This window comes from Antedon mediterranea, chromosome 2 (assembly GCF_964355755.1).
Source record: "Antedon mediterranea chromosome 2, ecAntMedi1.1, whole genome shotgun sequence".
NCBI classification, from domain to species: domain Eukaryota; kingdom Metazoa; phylum Echinodermata; class Crinoidea; order Comatulida; family Antedonidae; genus Antedon; species Antedon mediterranea.
In genome coordinates, this window is record NC_092671.1 from 38,816,474 (window position 1) to 38,839,193 (window position 22,720).

Consider the following 22,720-nt stretch of genomic DNA (forward strand, 5'->3'; position numbering starts at 1 on the left):
TTTTTAAAATAGTCTTAATACATACAGGTATATAACAATTTAGTACATTTACTAAATAAATATAAACAAATATTGCTTCATGTAGCATTCAATAACATCCTTTTAAATGCAGTTTTTCAGATTACAATTAATTTTATATTGAGGTAAAAGACAAACACAAACTAAACTTTTAATCAATTTAGTGAAATTGATGTCTAACAATGCCTAACTTAAACTATGGGTGTGATACTTACAGAAGATAATGATGATCTTCTATAATATTATGATCCAAATGAAAATATTTCAAGATGTGTGTGACTATTTTGCTTTCAAGCTCTGTCTACACTATCAAACTAGTTTGACAAAAAAAGGTGTGATGACACCAAATATGGTAGTGATATTCACAAATATTGTAGTTGTATGACATCATCATGTCCATATAGGGGCACATCACATTTTTTGTCAAACTAGTTTGACAGTGTCACATAAAGGTTTATCGTGTAGACAGAGCTTTACACACAAGATTTTAAAAAAGCCTTTTAATTCAAACCAATATAAAAAAATGGTTAAAATAACAAAATAATAAATTAAAGAAGGAAAATTAAACCTTCACAATCACTGACCTAACCATAATGTAAGTAACTCGCCAACTGCAGGCACACAAGGTATTTCCATTTAAAATAAAATATATTGAAAACGAGGAACAAAATGGATGGAGGACGAACGGAGAAAACAACAATAGCGCTTATGGCTTAGGTTACACTTTTTCAACAATATGCTTCTCCCCTAAAGCTCTGTCTACACTATCAAACTATTTTGACAAAAATAGTGTGATGTGCCCAAATATGGTAGTGATATGACATGTCCATATATGGGCACATCACATAAAGTTTGATAGTGTAGACAGAGCTTAAGGGTATCCTCATATGTCAGTACTGTTAACTACAGCACTACTCCTTCTGTCCACGACAGTAACCCCCTACTTATCTCGAAAGATGTAATAGGTTCTGTAAAGTACACAGCATTCCGTGTATACTGGACCTACGGTTTATAGTTCTAATCTGAAAAGACTTGTTCTACCACCAGAACCATGGAGCGGGTGAGCCTCAAACCCGTGCCATAAGGATTATGATTACAATGTCTTAACGCCAGTGTTTTATTATAGGGCCACGCTTAGACCAATAGAATATTAATACGAACCAACAAACAAACCTACTGAACCATGACATTACAGTATTGAATATTGTTTAAAAGTTTGCATGGCGTATAAACACTAGTAAAGCTAAGCTTGTGGTACACAATAGAAAATAAAGTTGAATACTTTACTAGTATTATTGTTACTATATCTTGACAAGACACAGTACTGTACAATGGCATAAGTAACGGTGGGGAATATGATGGGTTAAAAAATAATGTTTTCTATGTCAAGTTAGTTACTGGATTTTTAAAGTTTACAAAAAGGCCAATGGCAAGCAAGTAACTTATGGTAATCTAGTTGGTGGGTATTCTTTAGTAGAATTTATCACGTATTATCAATATCTATAATATACACTCTAATGTTATAAATATGCTGTATTTAAACTAGATACAGACATGAATTTACTTTACTTAGATATTCAGAATAAGCATTTTGCAGGACATTCTTCTACAATCTTGAATTATCAATAGAATTAAAAATAATCATGTATTACACTTAAACATTAATATAATTTTATAAACATATTTGCATTCTATGTGCTCAAACAACATACTTAAAATCTGGATTATACTTACAACAATTCAAAACAATTAAAACAATAAAATATATATATATATATTTATACCATAAGGTATTTAATTAATTTATAAACATGGCTTACAATCTTACACAAATAATGTAGTAAGATTATAAGCTTATGTCTTAAACCGAGAACAATATTTGTATTTCTTTCTAGAACTGGTGAGACTGTTTCTGTTAATCAAGAATCATTGTTTGATCGGACACTGAACTATTTTGCTCAAGATCGATGGACTTCTTTTTTCAAACACTGGTAACTAAGAGCCTCAAGAAGAACATAATCATTGATTGTTCGGACAGTGCAATTTTTTCTGAAGGTTGATGGCTTCTTTTTTCAGACAATGACACTGGTTAAGGAGAGCCTCAAGAAAAACAGATGTACACTTCATCCTCAATACACAAATTGAATAGAGCAACAATAAAAACAACAACTGTATTGATACAACTGATCAGTTCCAATCATTAGTTCTGTCAACAGTATGTATATCATCTCTAATGGAAGCAATATCATCTTCAAATGATAAAATACCTCCGACAATTTCTACACCTCCTTCATCACTAAATTCATCCACATCTACTGGTTGACCGTCATTATCGTCTCTAACCAATCCATTGTCATCAAAACACGAATTTGAATTTTGATTGGAATTAAAACTCATCTGATCGTCCGTATTCGATGACGCGTAAGCAACTAGATCGTTCTCGCTTGTGGTGGTGCTATTTTCTATCGATGTTTCGCGAGATTCGTCCTCATGTCGCACGGAATTCGTTCTGGGTGTTGGTCCTCCGTAATGATTTTCATTTATGCTTATTTCCCTATCGTCATCATCTGCGAGGCCTTGTGAAAATTTCAGGGTACCATTTAAAATGTCTTTAACCTGTAAATAGAAGAAATGTAATACTCAAAAAGTTTGAATTGTGCTAGTATCAAGCACATTCGAATGTGAAATTTGTACCCAAATTTGAAAAATATAACAATGTAAATATTACCTACCTGTTTAAGACCAGCAATTGACAACAACAGGTCATCTTCTGTGCCATCTTTGTCATGTTTAAGTAGTTCCTCTTGCATTTGCACTACAAATGATAAATATTACCAATAATCATAGATAAGATCAACATGGAAAATAAGAATGGCAAATGTTAATTGAAAACATTTATAAAATACACGATAAATACTTGAAAATAAAAGAAAAAAATTTGCATTGTATTCGAGTTCTACACAAGAACATTCTTGTCAGATAAAAAAAAATTGATTTGCTAATAAAGAAATGATTATTACTCGTTAAAAACTTACTTAAGTGAGCCTCCATCTTGGTTGCGCAATATCTACGTAGCGCCTGCATGTCATTTAATCGTCCTTGAAGGTGTCGTACTTCCTGCTCCAGTTGATTATAATCCTGTAGGTCAAAGTTCAAATGAAATAATATTGTTTAATTAATCAATCGTTATTTTTCTTCATAAAACAGATAAAGATTGAGGACATAAAAAAGCCTGAAAATGAAGATCTGGGTCATAGTATTCTAATGTGTTTATACAGATGCCTTTAAAGCCCTGCCTACATTATCAAACTAGTTTGTCAAAAAAACAAATGTGCTTAAATATGGTATTGATATGCCCAAACATCATCATGTCCATATATAGGCACATTAAATGTGATAGTGTAGATTGATAGAGCTTAGAGTATGGTCATTATATCCAATACAAGATGTTTGGCAACTACATTGTATTACATAACATACTCACATCCTGAGAGTTGTTCTTCTTGTTCTTAGTTTTCAATGGTGGTGTGGACTTAGCCACAGGTGCAGGGCTCTCATCAACTGGTGTTCCGTCAGGAGTGAGTGTGCTCATTTGCGTCGGAGCACGGCTAACAACTGCTCCTCCTTTTGAAGATGCAGTTTTAGCAGAGGGCAGCGGTCTGACAGTGACCGATATGCCATCAGATGCTCCACCGAGTGGGTGAGGTGAGGTGGTGCCTGAATTAGTGTAGATAAAAACAATTTTAAAAAAACAATTGCTATATGAGAAAGTTTAAACAGGGTGTTAAAATAATTTAGCAACTCCTTGGTTTCAATAAGGATCTTGAATAATGCAATCTGTGCCAACCACACACCTTCCCTGGACCCCACAACCCTCCCTGGCCCCTACAACCTTCCCTGGCCCCACCAACCCTCCCTGGCCCTAACAACCCTCCATGGTCCCCACAACCCTCTCTGTCACCACAACCCACCCTGACAACCCACACCCATCCCTGACCCCCACGCTCTTCCGTGACCCCAAACCACTCCCTGACCCCCACACCTCTCCCACAATAATACTCTACTTTTTAGTAAGTGTAATATGTTTACCTTCAGAGATGTCTGATGGGTCACTGGTGGACTTCGGTACTTTCTTCTCGCCCACCCTGCCTTTAGCTGTTATACGTTTTAAACTATTAAAACCTGACGTCACAACAGCTGTTGTCTTATTTTTGATATTTTGAATCTGTCTTGAATTCTGGTTCCCTGCACGACTTGAAGTTTGAAGATTTGAAAGCATTTGAAACTGGTAGTTGGCTGGCCTTGCATATTTCTGAAAATGATGATAGTCAATCAATAACAAGGAATGTAAGAAAGAATAAATTGAAAAATAAATAAAAATAATTTAAAACTCACTGATGGATCGCGAAGATGTAATGCTTTGTTGATCAGAAAATGTACGTCTCCGATTGGTGGAAACCTCATTAATAACGTCATACATTTAGCATAATCACTGGAAATTACTATAAAAAATACAAAATAAATATGAATGAACAAAACTCATGAAAGAACACATACTGTTTGTGAACAAGATATTTGGGAGCTTTCGTTTTGCAATGACAGACATCATGCTAGTTCATTGTGCGCATGTGTAGATGAGTAGGATTGATGGTTTCTATGTCCAGACGAATGATGACACATTGATTGACCTTTTTACTATTTTCTACAAATTTTATTTATCACAAAAAAAAATGAAATCACATTTACTGTATTACACCTTATTATTCATGTCATTAATTCTGAAAAAAAAAAAGGTTAAAATTGAAAAAATTAAAATTAAAATTGAATACTCACATAATTCTCGTACGAGCACCAACATAGCTACAAATATATAATCAACTAAATCTAATGTTGCACTATCACTAAAAATGGCATCCCATAATACTAACAGGTCTTGAAGTATAACCTCACGTCCAAAGAGTAACCGTACCCACCGTCTACCAAATAAAATAAATAAATATGTTAATATATTCCAAGAAGTTCAAAAAAGTTAATTTCTTTGTTGGAAAGAAATGTTTAGGTCTTAAATCATAGGCAGCTATGAAGGGCCGAGCTATGAAGGGCCAAGCTATGAAAGGCCGAGCTATGAAGGGCCAAGCTATGAAGGGTCAAGCTATGTAGGATCAAGCTATGAAGGACCAAGCTATGAGCGGTCAAGCTATGATGGGTAAAGCTATGAACGGTCAAGCTATGTAGGGTCAATCTACGAAGGGTCAAGCTACGAAGGGCCAAGCTACGAAGGGCCAAGCTACAAAGGTCCAAGCTACAAAGGGCCAAGCTACGAAGGGCCGAGCTACGAAGGGCCGAGCTACGAAGGGTCGAGCTACGAAGGGTCGAGCTACGAAGGGTCGAGCTACGAAGGGTCGAGCTACGAAGGGTCAAGCTATGAAGGGTCAAGCTACGAAGGGCCAAGCTACGAAGGGCCAAGCTACGAAGGGCCAAGCTACGAAGGGTCCAGCTACGAAGGGTCCAGCTACGAAGGGTCGAGCTACGAAGGGTCGAGCTATGAAGGGTCGAGCTATGAAGGGTCGAGCTATGAAGGGTCAAGCTATGAAGGGTCAAGCTATGAAGGGTCAAGCTATGAAGGGTCAAGCTATGAAAGGTCAAGCTATAAAGGGTCCAGCTATGAAGTATCAAGTAAGCAAGTTATATATATTGTTTAAATATGTATATATCTGGTATTATGAAAAGCTTCATTAAATGAAATTTACTGCTTCCACTAAATTTTTTCCAATATATACAGTACATTTTTTGAAGTTTTTTGTACACTATATCATCAAAAAGCTAATATAAATATAGATCATGTTCCAAATATGAGCACTGTTTCAATAATTTGACAGTATGATTTATATATAATTTACACAGTCCTACACAACACAATTGATTTTTATATATAAATTATATACTTTATTTTATATTATTAAATCTAAATGCAAATTACTGAAAAAATGACAATGCTGTGGGTATCAGTGGCTGGATCTCAATGGAGATACAAAATAAAATAAGCACTGAAAAAATGACAATGCTGTGGGTATCAGTGGCTGGATCTCAATGGAGATACAAAATAAAAGCAAAAAGCTAAATCAAAGCGAGAAGTAAAACAGCCAGAAAAGTTAGCAGAGCTTTCGGGCAACACTAGCCCTTCATCAGTGCAAGTGCAGTGCTTTATTTTATATTATATTATTTTACTTACATGCCATATATCTGAGGTTTAATATCAAGTCGATTTAGATGTTGATACAACTGTACATCTTGGCCCTTAAGGATCACTTCCTGTATTCTTGTTAAACGTAGAACAATAGGGGTTGACGGTGCATACTCTTCAGGTGTTTTGAAAAGTGGCTTGTCAAACTTGTCCCTAGCTAGAAATTTTCTATAATCTTCTCGTCCATGGCGATAACATGGCTCCATTGTTTCCATTAATTGTGTAAACATACAACTGAAATAAAAAAGTATATTTTATACATTTTTTAAACATTTTTTTTCTCGTCTTTTCTTTTAATAATCAATAATTAAACATTCTGCTGACCAATGGCAATATTATTCTGCTGACCAATGGCAATATTATTCTGCTGACCAATGCTAATCATTATTCTGCTGACCAATGCCAATATTATTCTGCTGACCAATGTCAATCATTATTCTGCAGACCAATGGCAATCATTATTCTGCTGACCAATGGCAATATTATGCTGCTGACCAATGTCAATCATTATTCTGCTGACCAATGTCGATCATTGTTCTGCTGACCAGTGTCGATCATTATTCTGCTGACCAATGCTGATCATTAATTACTTACTATGCATCATGTTCTAAGTAAGTTGGATCTAATACTTCAGTGACGTAATCACTATAAGAAAAAAAAAACTGGTTATCTAACAACAATAATATCACATATTTTTTATTTATATTATAAAATTTTATTTGTGTAAATATTAGTGAGTTATGCAAAGAAATAACAGAATTTGAAAAATGTAAAATCAATCAATGGTTAACAATTTCATTAAAAAAAATATAAATCTTGTTTATTGTATAATTTGTTAATTGATGATTAGTATTATTTTGCCAGCGGATTGTCAATGTCTGTCACTTGTCCTAACAAACATACTGTACATTCTCTGTAAAACATTTTCATATTATGTCATCTAATTGGAACAACAGAATGAGAAATGCTCACTATACACTAATACACTATACCTACCAGTATTTCTATTTAAACAAATTTCTGTTTAGCTCTGTCTACACTATCACACTAGTTTGATAAAAAAAAAAGTGTGATGTACCCAAATATGGTAGTGATATCACCAAATATGGTAGTTATATGACATCATCCTGTCCATATATAGGAACATCACATTTTGTCACATAAAGTTTGATAGTGTAGCTTTACATAAATGATTACATCACACATCAAACTGAGCTATATTTTGAACTACAATTTATAATACTCTTATACCTTATACCTTATACCTATCTATTATAGTTTATAGGAGGACCTATTTCTGCTACAAAGAAGTACACACCAATCGTAAATTTTAGTATATTTTGTGAACTGAACTTGTACAGTTTTATAGATTTAACACCCTCTAGTAAACAACACTACAAACATACATGTCACACAAAATATTCTTTATAACAACCCACACTGAAAATTACTATCAAATTATAAAATGGATGTTGTGAGATTTTAGATAGAAAAGTAATCAGACAAATAGGGTTAGTAGTTGAAAAATAAGAAATATTTGTAGTAAATAAATGTAAAAAATCGATAGAAAATGTAAGGCATGAGCTATATTAATATCATGCATATTGTAAACTTTCAACAGAATTATTACCTAGTATTTTATTTAATAGTAGATAATTAAGACTATGGTCGAACCCTAGGGACTCAGGGAATACTTTCCTGTGAACAAAATGAGGGCAATATATTTATTAAAGCTCTGTCTACACTAAAAAACTTTATGTGAAGAAGAAATGTGATGTGTCCATTGACATGATGATGTCATATCACTACCAAATTTGGGCACATTACACCTATTTGTCAAACTAATTAGATAGTGTAGACAGAGCTTAACTCTACGGACAAGTCCTACTCAGTTGAAACCCTTAATCAGGGACACCCCTCTTAAGGGACATCTTTTTGGGGTCCCAATAGTGTTTCTACTGTAATATGTATTAAGGAAAGGAATATATAAACACATGTATGTTTAATGACAGAAAGGTTGTGAGTGAGTGGCTGAGCGGTTAAGACAGTGGAACCGTAATTACGTAGCCATAACATCGGCAGGGGTTCGAGGCTCATTCACTCCATGGTTCTGGTGGTAGAACAAGTATTCTCGGATAAGGACTATAAACCGTAGGTCCACCAGTGTACACATCTAGCTCGTGTGCACTTTAAAGAACCTAGTACATCTTTCGAGACGAGTAGGGGGTTACCCCGGTGTACTAGTACATCACAGCCACTGATCACCAACTGGGCCCTCTGGGAGACCAGTCTTTGACTGAAGAGGTTACCCAGCATAAATATATATTTCAATCAATTCTTTGGTTTGAAATTATAATTTACACCACACATGTTTGAAGGAAAATTTAAATTTGTGATGACATATGACCTAGTTATATTGTGTTTTTTTGTGACAATTGGTTGTGTTTCATTAATCGATTCCTGGAAACAATTGGGGAGATTCTACTGGACGATGAACAAATGACCAATATGTGCAAATAAAAAACGCCATAACATTTTGCAACCCCCAAAATAATGAATAGTATCTAATCTATAGAATCCATGGATATAGCTCATGCCTTTTATGAATTATGAAATAAAACCAAAACAATAAAATCAGTGATACAAATAAAACAAAATAGATGTTAAGCGAACCTTTTGGAATAGCCAGACACTCTGTAAACAAATTAATTACACATTGATCAATGATAACATCTTTAACTTGATTACAATGACAAATTATTAATTCATTTTGTTAAAGCTCTGTCTACACTATCAAACTTGGTGAAAAAAAATGTGATGAATGGACATGATGATGTCATACCACCACCATATTTGGGCCCATCACACTTTTTTTGTAAAACTAGTTTGATAATGTAGACAGAGCTTTAAGTAGGTATCATAGATAGATAGTAAGATTTCATATGATAACAATAATATCAGATGTATGTTACAACAAATGTACAAATGAATGATAGATGAAATTAATATTATTCCAGGAATACTATACTGATGATGAGCCTATTTAACATATAAAAGTCAGAGTTCAAAGTTCACTTACAGTTGTGATTCAATTTCTTGAGCATGTATAAAGGCTTGGTGGTCACAATGCAGCACAAATATCATTGGAGCTAATAGTTCATGCATGCCCTGTTAAAAAAAGAAATAGAATCATTTTACAATAAAAAAAATCAATATCATTTGTACCTACAGCTCTGTATACACTATCAAACTTTATGTGAAAAAAAAATGTGATTTGCTCATATATGGACATGATGATGTCATATCACTACCATATTTAAGCATATCACTACCATATATGGCATATCACTATCATATTTGGGCATGTATCACTATAATATTTGAGCATATCACTACCATATTTAAGCATATCACTACCATATTTGGGCACATCACACTTTTTTTTTGTCAAACTAGTTTGATAGTATACACAGAGCTTTCGTTATACTACCGTTTTGATTGTACGATCAATTGGGAAAACACCTGACAACAAATAATAAATATAATAAGTCACCTGTTTATATGAAATGCTCTGATGTTCCCTTGCGTAGCAGAATAGCATGTCGATCATCATGGTGCGCACATCTTCCGATTGAAAGAACTGAATTTCGGGAAATGTCCTCGTCACATCTTGTTTTATCATTTGACGTAGTTCCGTATCTTCAAAGTATTTATTCCAAAGGCTCTGCAAATGAAACAAGTAAGATTACTAATAATAAAAACAATTTTAAGATTATGAGTCAGGCTAAGCAATAACAATATTTACATTTTTCTTTTCTTTCCCAACAATATTTTACGGGGGTGGTACAATCAGCCAAAGCTGATCATTAGGGCACTCACAAAAATACAAACAAATTTACATAATTTAAAAAAATATAAACGTTTACAAATACAAGCATATTTGTCATTTTGATGTATTTGTGGTTTGACGTCTCTACAGCCAACAAATGTAAATTATATAACTCTGCTAATTCCAAAAATTAATTAAATAAAGTTTATTTGTAAATGAATAAAGCCTTGTCTACACTATCAATCTTGATGTGACAAAAAAATTTGATGTGCCCATATATGGACATAATGATGTAATATCACTATTATCACTACCATATTTGGGAATACAACTATCATATTTGGGCAAAGTGGACACAGTGGACACAGTTTGATAGTGTACACAGAGCTTAAGAGATACTCACATCTTTTTCTTGTGATAATGGATGATGTAAAACTGGATCCGGCGAGACGCTAAACTTGTCCTTGTTGCGTGGGTTTGTAATATGCTTCTCTCGTAACTCTTCATATTTTGCACGCCATTTGCGTACCGTTGCTAACCATTGCGACTTGTCATTAGGGAGACATTCAAGATAAGTCTAGAAGAAATGTTATGATAGTTAGTATAAACTAGATTTGGAGTAGTATAAAGCTCTGTCTATACTAGTTAGTTTGACAAAGAAACTGTGATGTGCCCAAATATGGTAGTGATATGACTTCATCATGTCCATATATGGGCACATCACATTTGTCACATAAAATTTGATGTGTAGACAGAGCTTTAGTTGCAATGTTTTCAAACTCATTGTCAGACATTTGAAAACAATACTGACTTTCTATACAGTACCTTGTAGTATAAATAAAACAAATACAAAACTGAGAATGAAACTTATATTTTACTAAGACAATCAATTAATTTTGGGCCAAGGTTTCTAATTTCACTTGGCTCTAAGTTCAAATAAGATTATATCTTCAGATTGTGTGTGAAAGCATTTTTATGTTTCACCATTCAAATGTTGTTCTATCATACTTTCCATTCTGATTTAAAAAACAAATTATGACAACTTTGTAAAGTTATAATGTGTATTTTAATGGAAACATTATATCTCTGCCAGTTTTATTTTTAATCTATTCAGTAGTTATTTTTAAGCATAAATGAACATCAAAACAGTAGTTAAGATTGTTTATTAGTATTTATATTTCAGTATAATCTATTGTAGTTAAGATTTTTGTTTGTGAACTTTTTGTTTTTATACACGGCCTTGCAGAAAAACAACTGCTAGTTGAGCCAAGTTTTCAAGTTTAAATAAAGCATATTATTATTATTATTATAGAAATTATATGAACGGAAATTGATAGATCACGCAACTTGCTGTGGATAGGACATCTGTATTCATTAAAGTTCAATGCTAGACTACAACACATGCAATGATATTTGTACATATCTAGCTGGAAGCTACAGCATAAAACATTGATCATTTTAACTATGTAATCTGGTTGTTAGTGATACAGTTTGACATTATCAGTATGAAATTATCATTGACAATAAGAACTAAATACATCGCATCGTTTCTATCTAGTTATTGTGGAGAACACACATGCCTAGAAGCTATTCTTAAATAAGTCATAAGTACACTACAATATCTGCACTCATCAATGCACTGGCTTTGCTAGTACTTCCATGCTAATAAAATCAGTATTAAAAAGACTTTTTTATTTTTATATGTATATATTTTTTTTTGCCGTGAATGTACTTGTCACCTTGAAAGTGTTTTCAATGTGAAAGTTTCATATTGTTTAAATAAACACTTTTAAAGATAGTTTGTCATTGCCAACAAAAATAAATAAATACACTACACATATCATAATCTAAAGTGTATATTATATTTTTATAACCTATATTTATTCGTAATAATGTATTTTATCATCACGTTATTTATCATTTCTACTGTATGTATTTATTGGAATTTAAGAGGGCTCCTGAATATCAACCGGCATTAATTTGTCCAGCTGGATAGGTTACCGTTTATAAATAAAGTTGAAATAAATAACTACATAGGATTAAAATTGATTGTCTTGTTTGAATAATCCTGGTTAATGGACAAATGTGCTATTTCCGAATATCCTATTATGTTTTAACACTGCAGCCCATCCCTATTCAGGGGATACCACCTTAATAGGCTAATTGGTGATTAATATTGACTAGCACTTTCAATACAAACACTTACCTTCCAACATACACTTCTAAACCGACTGCTTCTCAATCGCCCCCGGACTCCCTCGCATCGTATCACCCTTAAATAATCATCACGTTCAAATAACCACTGCCACTCTTCTCTGAAAGATATCAAGAAGGTAATATTAATAGAGTTTTTTGAAAATTTATGAATTATTAAATATTCCTTGACTAAGTTTTCAAAATAATGTTGGTAAAAATAAGATAAGATAAGATAAGATAAGATAACTTTTATTGATCCTCAAAAAGGAAATTCATTGCTCGTCATAATAACAAAGAAAACACTATAAAAACAAATATAGCATAAAACCATTCATATAAAAACATCTAAAAAATTACAATATAAAATTATCTTCTTGACTTCCTGTTGTACTGGATGATACCGGAGGGAATAAAGGATTTAGCAAATCGATTTGTTTTCACACTGAGGAGCCTCAATCTACCACTTGGATTAAGTTGGTCTATGATCACTTTGTGGAGAGGATGAGAGGCATCCGACTCAATGCGTTCGAAATCTTTCTGGAGGTGTTCTAGGTGCACATCGGTAAAGGAAGGCAGTTCCAGACCAATCATTTTACCAGCCCGACGGATGAAAGTTTCAAGGCGTCCTTTATTCCCTCCGGTAACATTACCAGCCCAACAGGAGAGGCAATACGTCCAAACACTACATATAACGGATCTATAGAACGAAAGTAACATCAAATCACAGGAGTTAAATTTATATAAAGTTCTCATACAATACATTCTGGGACTTAATTTTTTGCTGATGAAGTCTATATCATCATAGATGATTGCTATGGAAATAAAAATCACATGACATATTCAGTTGTGAAAAAATAATCTGTTTGATGCGTGTTGAAATTTAAGAAACCATATATTTGACTCTCCCAATACCGAAAAAGCAGAAACTCTCTTAATACTAGACTTTTCCCAAGGTTTTTTTTTTACACAAACAATTGAAATAAATAAACCCTTGATTGGTTCTCAATTTATTTTTAGCATTAAAAACACATTCCGAATATCAGACAGAACTTAACCAGACATATGGTGAGCCCAAAGGTGTCCGGTATTGGGAGAGTTGACTGTATTATTCAGTTAACATGCGAAATACTGATTTTAGTACGAATAACAAAACATGTAACAGTATGCAACAAATATCTTCAATCAATGAATGGTAATGGAAAAATTCTAAGAAACACACGTTATGTATAAAAGTTATGGCATAACGACACATAAGATTACCCCGAGACAAAACAAATTAGCATGCATCACACCCGTTAAAACAGATTGCAGAAACGTGTCCATATTACGTGATAGTCATCACATTTTTTCACAGCATATACATGTGGGATTACGAGAATTGACGGCGCAGATCGATTTAATTGTCAACATTATGATCTATGCAATTTGTAAGAACACATTTTGTATCTGGTTTGTAAAAATATTTGACATTACGGTATAAAAATGATTTGCAAACAAAATTTTTTAGCAAATCTTTTTTCTAATAGCAGTCAATATATTGTAAGAAATTGGATTTTAATGTTTACAATTTACACTATATTATACAATTACAACCTCTATTAAAACAAATCTTCAAAAAATAAGTCAGAATTTTACAATTTGTAATGTAATAAATTAAAACTGTCTGTACTGTAGAGTGGAAGAAAATATCAAGAAAACACAGGAAGGCCAAAATAGACTCACTGTACATAAATATTCATTTAAATGTTACTTTTAAAAACAACTTTTCTCTTTATTGTCAAATGTAATGTATTTAGAAAATATCAAGACATTTGTGAAATGGTTGTAGTTTATACAAAGAATAAAAATTGACTTACATTTTCTAATAAATATTTTTAATTTCTTTTTTTGATTTTTAATAAAAAATAATGTCCAAAAGTCAGTATGGATAAATTATTTTAATTATGAATAAAAGTGCAAAGTAGTAAGAATAAGATATAGCATTGAAAAAAATATCTTACATAAAAAAAAATTAACATAGGTTAGAATGTGTCATTTATCGCAAACGAGGAATTTAAAACGTTTTAATTTCTCATTTCATCAAAAATGGAAATAATTCAAGAAGCCGTAGATAAATTATGGAAGAATTTTGTAAATATTGCAAATGGTACTTAAGTTAATGTATTTCTTTGAATTGTAGCAATTGTACTCTCATCAATTTAGCATCCCATCCTTCAGCTATCCAAGTTAGCATATTTATTACCATCTATATGATACATCTATATAATATGACTCCTATCCATCATCTCTTTTTCTATCCAATGAATTTCTAAGTTATTGAGAGCTTATGTGAGCACATTATCTTAAAAATCACTTATTTACTTATCAAACCCTTCGAAGGAATGACAGTTTTAATTTAAAAAATACAATTATTAGAATTTTAAAAGTACTATATTAAACTAATATTTAGCAAGTGAATGGCCGAGCGGTTAAGACAGTGCAACCGTAATTACGTAGCTATAACATCGGCAAGGGTTCGAGGCTCACAAGCTCCATGGTTCTGGTGGTAGAACAAGTCTTCTCGGATAAGGACTATAAATCGTAGGTCCAGTGCACACATAGCTCATGTGCACTTTAAAGAACCTAGTATATCTTTTGAGATGAGTAGGGGGTTACCCCGGTGTATTATTATTAGTACATCACAGCCATTGATCACAACGTCGTCCTAGCCACTCTCTCACACACCCACCCTTATAGCCTGCTTATAATAGCATTTGGACCGCCAATGGCGCCAGGTAAATGCTGAAGCAAGTTGTTCGCTCTTACCTCAGAACCAAGTCAGAGGTAATTGTGGAGAGACCAGTCTTTAACTGAAGAGGTCACTAAATATAAATTAAATATTTCAAGACAATACTAGTATTGTATAGCAATTAATTTATACTGTACAGTGTATTTACCTTTGACCTCTATGCATTAAACCACAAATTACATCAACTGAAATAAATGTAACTTAAATTACTTTAATCAGATGTTTGCCTTACTCCGACATAATTTGTACTTTAAGTACATATTGAGAAGACATTCCCATCTCCATCTGTCAGGCTTCTTCAAGACTGCTTTGAAAACTTACCTTTTTAACTCATTCTTCTCTAATAGTTTTCTGGCTTTTTTGCATAATGGGCTATATATTATAAGACTGAATTATCATTATTTTTATTACTTTTTCAAGTAATTCTTTACTCACTTGTAAGACGTTGAAGTACTTCTACTTCTTATTTCTGGATCAGCGTTGCCATTGGCAACTGCATCTTCTACCACCAAGGCATCTTGTTGACTATACTCCCTCACAAGACGATCTGAAAGATTCAACATGAGAACACCTTTAATCTCTGTCTACACTATCAAATTTTATGTGACAAAAAAATATATGGATACGATGATGTCATATCACTACCATATTTGGGCATATCACTACCATATTTGGGCATATCACTACCATATTTGGGCATATCTATATATATATATAGACTGTTAAGTATAGAAATATTTATCTATAAGCACTATATAGAAAGATCTATATAATTATTTGTTCTACTTTTAAATATGAAAATGATGATGTTATTAGTAAATGATACAATGATAATGTACTGTATAATCACTATTAGTTATAACAATTAAAAAAACATATCAAGAAAATCTGTGTGTGTGGTAAAAAATTGTCTTTATTCAGTGGATCAATTTAATCCATGCCGTTAGACAGTGTATAGTGTGCATATTATGCAAAAATATTAATTACACAATTGAAATTATGAATATGACCACCAAGGCAGAGGCTATCATTACGTAAATTGTGCAGCAAAAGCATAAACAACTAATTGACAGAGAAAAGCATATGAATCTACTCTAGTTTTAAAGCTCTGTCTACACTATCAAAATAGTTTGACAAAAAAAATATTGTGTGCCCAAATATGCTAGTGATATGGCCAAATATGGTAGTGATATGACGTCATCATGTCCATATATGGGCACAATCATCACATTTTTTTTGTCACATGAAGTTTGATGGTGTAGACAGAGCGTTTAATACAATGAATAAATGTTTTTTGGATTTTTCCAAAGAAGTATACTAAATACTACTGTAGCATACGGTATTGTACTGGTTGAGTATTTATGCGCTAAAAATACTATTATATATATATATTCATTTTAACAAAAGATATACTATAAATATAAAAAAAATCATTCTATTTTACCTTGTTGAAATATTGTACGCACATCATTAAAGCCGGCCTGTAAGCTACTGATAAACATTATGGACTGATAGAAAAAACTCTATCAACGTGAGAATTTAAGATGAGTCAAGTCGGATATTGTTACATGTCACAGAATTATGTGGATGTACAACGGTGATATTGACACAGTAGAAGAGAGTTGTTTGCACCTTTCAGTTCATTTAGATTAACTTTACAATTCTAATGTTATTTCTGATTTCACAACTAAAGTACAGTATTCTAATCAACACAAAATATAAAGTAACCGTCTTTATAATGATTATATATCCAACATACTGTTAGCAAACACAATGATACCCGGTTCAAAGGCTATGATTGAATAGGGGCCATTAAAAAGTATTTTAGTTTACACTTCATAAAAAATAGCTCTTTAATTCCAGTTATATTCACTCCAAATAGCGGTTATTTCTATTGTGTGTCGTCCCAAAAAATCCTGAGGTACAGTATTCACTGACCTATACAAAAATGCATAAAGATATTACAAAATTAGCAAAGTTCCAAATAAAATCCCCTGATAGTTTAATTTTAGTAATCTAGATTCTGTGAATAAAAGAAACTCGCTTTGAATCAAAACTAGTGTCCACTAATGATATTAAAATAAAGCGTATAATTTGATTCGAGCATTTGTACAGTTCCTTGAAGTAAGCGAAAACAAAAAAAGATTTCAATTTGTGAGCAGGTGATTATCAAACATTACAAAAACAAGATAATAAAACAATTATCCACTCAAATTTGACTCCTGCAGCAACAATGATGTCCTTACAATATTGATATCAGCATCAAAGTGATTCAATATAGAAGTGCGTTACTCATATCAAATGAAATAAGAAGATGAAATGATGATATGATATATATCAGGATGCTGACATGAATGTAATTACAGCATATCGTACAAGTAAAAACTCAGCAAGGTACTACGATTAAGTTTCTTCTTTGATAAATAGTAATACAGCTTAAATTGAACCAAGAACAAATAAAAATTTTTTTATTTAAGTCCAAACTGGAAAGACACAGAAATATCCCTCAGCTACTGTACATAATAGCAAGACTATCGCAACAAAAGACAATCTGCTTTCAGGAAAAATACTGAAATTAAGCGGATAAATTGGAGCTGAATAAATGGGGCAGATTCACAAGGTAATGAAATTTACAGTTAGCAAGATATTCTAAAGAGCGTAACATACTTTAAGATAAAAATAAATTAAGAAGCGAATTCATTATAGAAAATACACGGCTGCTGCCAGCTATACTCATAAAAACAATGCTGCTGAAATACAGTACAAATTTTAATAGCTGCACTTAAGTAGAAAAGATACTAGAAAAAGTTTTATAAAAAAATAAAGAGACGATAATACATACAGTTGTAGCAAATAAATATATTATTATAATTCCAATTGATTGTACAGTATGGTTTATTTTTATATAATTATTTTATAAATAGTTTTATCTAACGTCTAATAAAAGCCCTTAGCAAGTTAGTACTTTGATGATGATGATGATACTATAATAATAAAAACTTCTGACCTGATGATAATAACAATAATAATGCTGATGATGATAATGATGATGATAATGACGATAATAATAATAATAATTAATAATAATATAGTAGAGACAAGATGAACTAAAATTCCAATATTCTCCTGCAAATACGCAATATGATCCAGTGCAATTACTGTCTGCAACTAGCAACGATGAATTTACAATTGCTGGAACAATGCTTTTACACCTTCAAATGAAGATCAATTTTGTAAAGCTGAACTGCTTTTAGAACAACACAATTTGCGATCGTAATGACTTTAGCAAAGAAATAACAAAAAAACTGAAGTGAATTTACGAGTACTGACTTTACATCAAAGCTGAGCTAGATTAGCCACACGCTGAGTTTCACATCTTTTTATAGCAAAAGACAAACATTGGTTTTACGCAATTACTAGTTGGTAACAAGTGAAAATTTCCTGAAGCATTTAGCAGGAGTCTGACTAAAAACCATCAGGTGATGAGATTCTCATAACACCACCTCTACACTTCAACATTTATTAATTATGAATATATTGATTAGAATGTAATTAAATGACATCATCACAACTAATTATGGGAAAAAAGACCAAAAGGAACTCCCATGTGTTGTGTATGGATTTTGCTTTATTTAAGTCCCAATGGCTATTGATTTCTCCAGGCAAAGATTATACAATTATTATTATTATTTCTAATCTAAAGTAAATCAATAAATTTGAATATTTAATGAATATAATTGAATAATACCTGTGTGGAAGTTAATCAACAAAATAACCATAAGTGCTTGCTACTGTATTCGTTCTTCAAAACACATTCTCTCCTACTATTCTAAGTAGCTGTGACCTACATTTGAATAATCTAGGTCATAACAATCAGACTAGTTTTTCACTAACTTGATGGACTGTAAAGGTTTTCATTTTTCGGTCATGGAGAAATATAATACATATTTTTAATTATTAAATATGTTTTATTTTCTATTTATGGATTTGCATTTTGCAATTTTCAAGCTTAATCCACATCAATTAACTGGCAATATCAGTTATACTAGTAATATTAAAAACAAAAAAGTACTACTTTGATACCTTCAAATATTGTATAATGTACAGTGATGTGTAAACAAAATTAAATACTGTAGCTTAATCCATTAATGCAGCGAATTGAGTTCTTTACTTTAATCAAAAGGGCTGATAGCATTGCCAAACTCTCTGATAACATTCTTAATGTTTACAAAAAGCATACAAAATTAACATTACCAAATGAAAAACAATGGGTGGAATGGAATACTACTCTATTGCTGAAATGCGACATTGTCAATTTGATGGTATGCCTCACCATTTCTACCATTTCCATATGTTTCAAGCACTTTCATAATTTCTTCAAAAGTATTACCCTGTTCATCTGTACTGATAGCTGTAGCCATCTTGGTTTCAGCCACAAACTCAATTCACTAGATTTAATACATTACACAAAAATTCAAGAAAACTTAAAGCTCTGTCTACACTATCAAACTTTATGTGACAAAAAGAATGTGATGTGCCCATATATAGACATGATGATGGCATATCACTACCATTAAGCATCACTATCATATTTGGGCACATCAAACCTTTCACATAAATTTTGATTAGTGTAAACAGAGCTTTAGTTATTTCTTAGCTGAATCAGAATGAAGCCTAATTTCCACATTTCTGAAATACATCATCGACCTGTGACATTTTAAAATAATTACACATTCGACATTTGTGCTTATGAATTGTCAATTTACAGACCATATGTGATTCAGTTGAGTAACTACAAATCCACGAACGGATAATTAAGTGTTAAATTACTAATGATAATTTATTATTTCGCTATTAGAAATTCACGCAACAACCAGAAGTGTGCTCATTTATGGAAAATTCTACGAAATGTAGTTCATGTTTAATGTTCTAAATTATGAATGTTCACAGACTTACTACTGTATGTTAAAAAGGCTTCTAACTACTTTAAACTATTTTATTTATTGATGTTAAATGTCAATATTGTGCGAGCTATATTTTCTGTCAAATGTTCTAAGTTACACAAACCAACAGTGGTGTTGGTAGTCTGTGAGTGCTAGCTTACCTGGATAAACCGACAATAGCCTTTCTCCTCGAAGAGTAAGATATACCTCGAAAAGTAGAAATTTTCATTGAACACCCCTCTCCACAAATGGTATAGTCCATGAACTATGCCCTCAAGTGAGAGCCTCACCACAAACTACCATCATCAATTCTTTTTTTCGGTTTATCCAGGTAAGCTAGGCACGAAATAGACTATGAATGTTTACAGTATACTGTACATGTTAAAAAGGCTTCTTCTACAGTAACAACTTTACTAAACACGTTTTTAAACAATGTGTTATGTTTTATAAATGTTAATATTGTGTGAGCTATATTTTCTGTCAAATATCCTAAATTATGAATTTTTCTTATACTGTACCTGTTAAAAAGTCTACTACTTAAGTTGTTGTTGTATAGTACAATATACAGTACATGTCAAAATTGTGCGTGGTATATTTTCTGTCATCTTGATTGTTTCTTCTTAAGACATGAAATCTGCACGCAATTTACAAGATTTTTATATTTGTATAGTGAATGAGAATTCCAAAACTATACAGAAACCATCTTAAATATTATTCTAATCACTTTACGTTTTTATCATACTACACATATTTTTATTAATTCCAGTCAGAAAAAAAAGTTACAGTTTCCACAATTTTTCACCATTAAAACTCTGAAATGTGAATATTTTAATCTTGACCAGACCATTTAAACATGAACTTGAAGACTAAATATCAAAACATTTTAACAAATCAGAAAATAAATTATAAAAATGGTTTTATTATGCACTTTTCAATTGTATAACCCCCGGGAGAGGTGTATCATGGATGCGTCACAAATAATTATTACATTGGTGCGTGAAAAAACTTATAGTAGATGGTACGTCACATCAATAAACAATGGTTTGTCAATGTCCGTCACTTTACCACCCATCATAATCATGAGCATGGTCCGGTGCACATCAGACAAATGGCGCACATCAGACAAATGGCGCACATCAGACAAATGGCGCACATCAGACAAATGGCGCACATCAGACAAATGGCGCACATCAGACGAATGGCGCACATCAGACGAATGGCGCACATCAGACGAATGGCGCACATCAGACGAATGGCGCACATCAGACGAATGGCGCACATCAGACGAATGGCGCACATCAGACGAATGGCGCACATCAGACGAATGGCGCACATCAGACGAATGGCGCACATCAGACGAATGGCGCACATCAGACGAATGGCGCACATCAGACAGGGGTCGTATAGTGCATTTAGTATAATGGCTTAAATATAAATTTGTTTGTCTAATGTACAAAGAAAGAAAGTATTGACAATGTATGTAGAAATATATTTTAATTATTTTTAATTTTACTGTACCTGAAAGAGGGTGAGGTAAATTGTTAGTCATTGTGCGACGATGATGATTCCAGGAAGTCACTTGTCAGATTTTTAAGTAATCAAATCATCCATAAATAAAACTAAATCTGAAATGAAAAAAATTATAAAAATCAATCTTTTTGAAACAAAAAGCTAAATGAATCGCTACATGTACAGACATTTCAACTTCAATAAAACCATATTTATTGCAATGTATCTTTTTAGTCAAAATTGCTATCAACCGACATTTCTCTTTTGTAATTTTACAAAAGATAAATAGGCCTAGACTAGGGCCTAGTTAGTACTAGAGTAGTAACCTAATTAAAAAAGTTTCTTGTTGTTGTTAGCTTGTTTGTTTTGTTTTCTTGTATAAAATTGTTCGCATACAGAGGAGTAAGGGCCTTAAAATACCAACCTGCCTGCCTCTAGTCTAGGCCACCTTTTATAGGCTAGTATAGAAGTATCACGTCTCAGTACAGTTACTAAATGCTAGGCCCAACATTTAACACCAAACAACCCCACTCATCGATAGATATTTCTGACACTCTGACTCAATCAAGTCCAGCCTAATCATAATGAATCTTAATTATTAAGGAGGTCTAAAATAAAAGAATAGCGTCTGTGCTGGTGCTAACTAATTGATTGATATAATATAATAACAAAACAATCATTAAACTCACATTTTCAAGTTTTGGAACATCAATAAAATACTACAGCCACACATAAAGTAGCCTTTCCTAGCTAGGCCTAACTAACCTTGTCCTTGTGAATTTGCGTGTCACCTGACGTTCCATATCACGGCCACCGGTGTTTTTTAATTTACGCTCGAGCTTCACTAGGGCATAAGACGCCATCTATAATTAAATTATAAGTATTTAAAGATATATTTTCCCCCTGAACATTTTTTTTTTTAATTTTGCTGAATTATTCCATTTAATATCACATAATAGTTTGACCAAAAATTATATCTAAAAAAATTATTTACCTGAAAAAACTGTAAATTAAAAAAAAAAAAATTGGTTGCTAGCCAATAGGTTTTTGGTTGAATTTAACAGTTTATTTTGTCTTTTTATAAGTGAAAACTTTATTTAAAAATTTTTTTTTTTCTATGAAAGTGATTTTCGTGTTTTTGGGGGAAAATACATCTTGAATAAAATAGATAAAACCAATAAACATGAAACATA

At 32.4% G+C, this 22,720-nt stretch overlaps 1 protein-coding gene across 2 annotated transcripts; it reads right to left on the bottom strand.

Moving 5' to 3' along the window:
* Nucleotides 1–257: 257 nt before the first annotated feature.
* LOC140041040 (TBC1 domain family member 5-like) lies at nt 258–22,298 on the bottom strand. 2 transcript variants are annotated; one of them, XM_072087405.1, is made up of 17 exons: nt 22,217–22,298; nt 21,537–21,643; nt 15,511–15,622; nt 12,298–12,406; nt 10,495–10,668; nt 9,816–9,986; nt 9,342–9,430; nt 8,936–8,956; nt 6,857–6,907; nt 6,251–6,496; nt 4,852–4,994; nt 4,414–4,520; nt 4,108–4,330; nt 3,503–3,735; nt 3,054–3,156; nt 2,751–2,833; nt 258–2,634 (listed from the first exon to the last, which is right to left on the bottom strand). In XM_072087405.1, the coding sequence occupies exons 2-17, from the start codon at nt 21,565–21,567 to the stop codon at nt 2,206–2,208; spliced, it is 2,325 nt and encodes a 774-aa protein (XP_071943506.1). In that variant the 5' UTR covers nt 21,568–21,643; nt 22,217–22,298; the 3' UTR covers nt 258–2,205. The 2 variants fall into 2 exon arrangements, with proteins under 2 accessions (XP_071943506.1, XP_071943505.1); XM_072087404.1 differs by lacking the exons at nt 21,537–21,643; nt 22,217–22,298 and adding an exon at nt 16,520–16,603.
* Nucleotides 22,299–22,720: the final 422 nt, after the last annotated feature.